Below are 2,302 nucleotides of genomic sequence, written 5' to 3' on the forward strand. Positions count from 1 at the left end.
TAAGGCGGTCAGCATAAAATGTCGAAAACTTACATAGCTACTTCTTTAGGGAATTTATTTACCTTTCCAGTTGAATCAAATGAGAGACTTCTAGTACTCTATCCCTACTCATATTCAGTTGGAAGTGTAGATTTACTAGGGTGCAGTAATATGGATAACTTTGGTGAAGTGATATTTTTGTTAGAGTGCTCCAAAAATTCGAAGCGCTAAAATTTCACTTTTGGCGCGTCCGTACGCAAGCGTGATTAGTTCGTATATCTGCGCACAATGGTTGTAAAAAAGGAAGTCAAAGAGAAAACGAACAACCCAATGCGGGAAATAAAAATCCAGAAACTATGTCTTGATATTTGTGTTGGGGAAAGTGGTGACAGGTTAACTCGAGCTGCTAAAGTTTTAGAGCAGTTGACTGGTCAGCAACCCGTTTTCAGCAAAGCACATAAAACCATCAGGACTTTTTCGATCAGACGTAACGAGAAAATTGCTGTTCATTGTACTGTGCGGGGTCCAAAAGCAGAAGGTACGGCAGTGTGATTCCTGATTTTTGCAGAAATTTTGGAAAAGGGTCTAAAGGTGAAGGAATACGAGCTTCCTAAATCATGCTTCAGTAAAACCGGAAACTTCGGCTTTGGACTGACAGAACATATTGACCTGGGACTAAAATATGATCCTGCTATTGGAATTTATGGATTGAACTTCTACGTCATTTTGGGCAGACCTGGGATGCGCGTGAGATACCGGTAATTGTACTTTCAGTTACTAAATTTTTTAACTAGACGTCGTTGTCAAAGCCGCGTCGGCAATAATCATCATGTCCAAAAGGAAGAGGCAATGAAATGGTTTCAAACAAAGTTTGATGGTATTTTGCTAAACAAATAATGTAAAGAAAAAATTCTGGCGTTTATTATCTGGTTCTTATATGTCATGGCACTTCTTTAAATAAGCTTATAATCTGAGTGCTAGACTATTGGATCCTTGTTGATGAGTCAGTATTAGGATGAATACGTTGATATATAGCTCGATCATATAGTTCATTAAGTCGTTTTAGTAGTTAGTGTGTATATACACCCAGGTTCGAAAATTTATATGCATCCGGTTAGCTTAACTAAGCTACTGCTCACAACATTTAGCTTTTGCATATGTTCATGCTACAGGTAGATGGGTATTAAGGCTTTTATAATCAGATACTTTGATTTTTTTTAGTAGTCCCTGGTTGTAGTTTCGTAAATAAAATATGAAGAAGGGATTTTCTCACTGATATAATTGCTTGAGACAGTCAAGTTTTACAACTCAGTGGTGAAATAGTCTTTGACTCTTATGGTGCATTATTGCGAAAAGTTTTTCTGTCCATTTATTATGATGTCTGCCTACAGATTATACAATATGATAATCAGATATAGTATAGTATATTGAATAAAGTACTGAAGTTGTAATTAAAATTTTGGCTGCTACAGAGCCTTTATTCGCTTCGTTTATTTAGCAGTCAACCGAAAATACTTTATGTAGCATTATAACGGACTGCATCAACCAGCACTATTTTATACTGAAATCATCACTCATAACTGTCTTTCAAAAGATAACGTGGATAATATTACAGAGGGCTATTAGCAAGTCGGAAAAATACTAGATAGCGAACTCCAAACACTATGACACTTCATGAGGTTTCTCGGTTTTCGCATAAAGTATGTTGATTAGTGAAGACTATTTGGTTGAGGTTGACACGTCAACTGCGATCAGTGGTTCTAGACATTGAATGACAACCTAGAAGCGCGAATACATACACTCGTTATAGTCCTTTAATTACTAACTTCTGGTACTTCGTCATACGTTCGCTGTCTTTTCTCGGACCAGTTTCTCGATTTTCAGTCTTTCCTATTACTGTTGTTACAATATTGTTTCGGTATCACTGCTACTCATCTTAATTTTTCTTGTGCTAGTGTGGTATGGAAATCCAGGTAAATCCTCATACCAAATTCATTGCTGATAACAAATGGTTGTTAGTAGTTAAGGGGTAGCATATATTTTCCCCCGGCCTATCACCGTCTCCCAATCTGACTGTTTTTAGCATTACTATCATCCAAAGAAGCTTCACATACACTTATATTAGGGAGAGCATTCTATACGAGAGGTTTTAAATAATGGTGGTGAATGTTGAATTAATCTCTACATTGAACCAGTGATTATTTGTCCAAATAACATCACGTATATATCCGATTGGCATATTTCTCACTTTTTGGTGTGATGTATTTTCGTTAGTAAGGTAATAAATTTCTGCAAGTTGTGGCAAGCTTTTCGAGACTATTGA

The 2,302-nt window shown here is 36.6% G+C and overlaps 1 protein-coding gene across 2 annotated transcripts; it reads left to right on the top strand.

Moving 5' to 3' along the window:
- Positions 1 to 216: 216 nt before the first annotated feature.
- Smp_050940.1 (putative 60s ribosomal protein L11) lies at positions 217 to 1,127 on the top strand (the record flags this gene model as incomplete). Of its 2 annotated transcripts, XM_018798347.1 has the most annotated exons (3): positions 217 to 517; positions 548 to 737; positions 774 to 905. In XM_018798347.1, the coding sequence occupies 3 exons, from the start codon at positions 268 to 270 to the stop codon at positions 874 to 876; spliced, it is 543 nt and encodes a 180-aa protein (XP_018653299.1). In that variant the 3' UTR covers positions 877 to 905. The 2 variants fall into 2 exon arrangements, with proteins under 2 accessions (XP_018653299.1, XP_018653298.1); XM_018798348.1 differs by having other exon boundaries at positions 268 to 517; positions 548 to 1,127.
- Between the last annotated feature and the right edge of the window lie 1,175 nt (positions 1,128 to 2,302).

The sequence above is a fragment of the Schistosoma mansoni genome, chromosome 6 (assembly GCF_000237925.1).
Source record: "Schistosoma mansoni strain Puerto Rico chromosome 6, complete genome".
NCBI classification, from domain to species: Eukaryota; Metazoa; Platyhelminthes; class Trematoda; order Strigeidida; family Schistosomatidae; genus Schistosoma; species Schistosoma mansoni.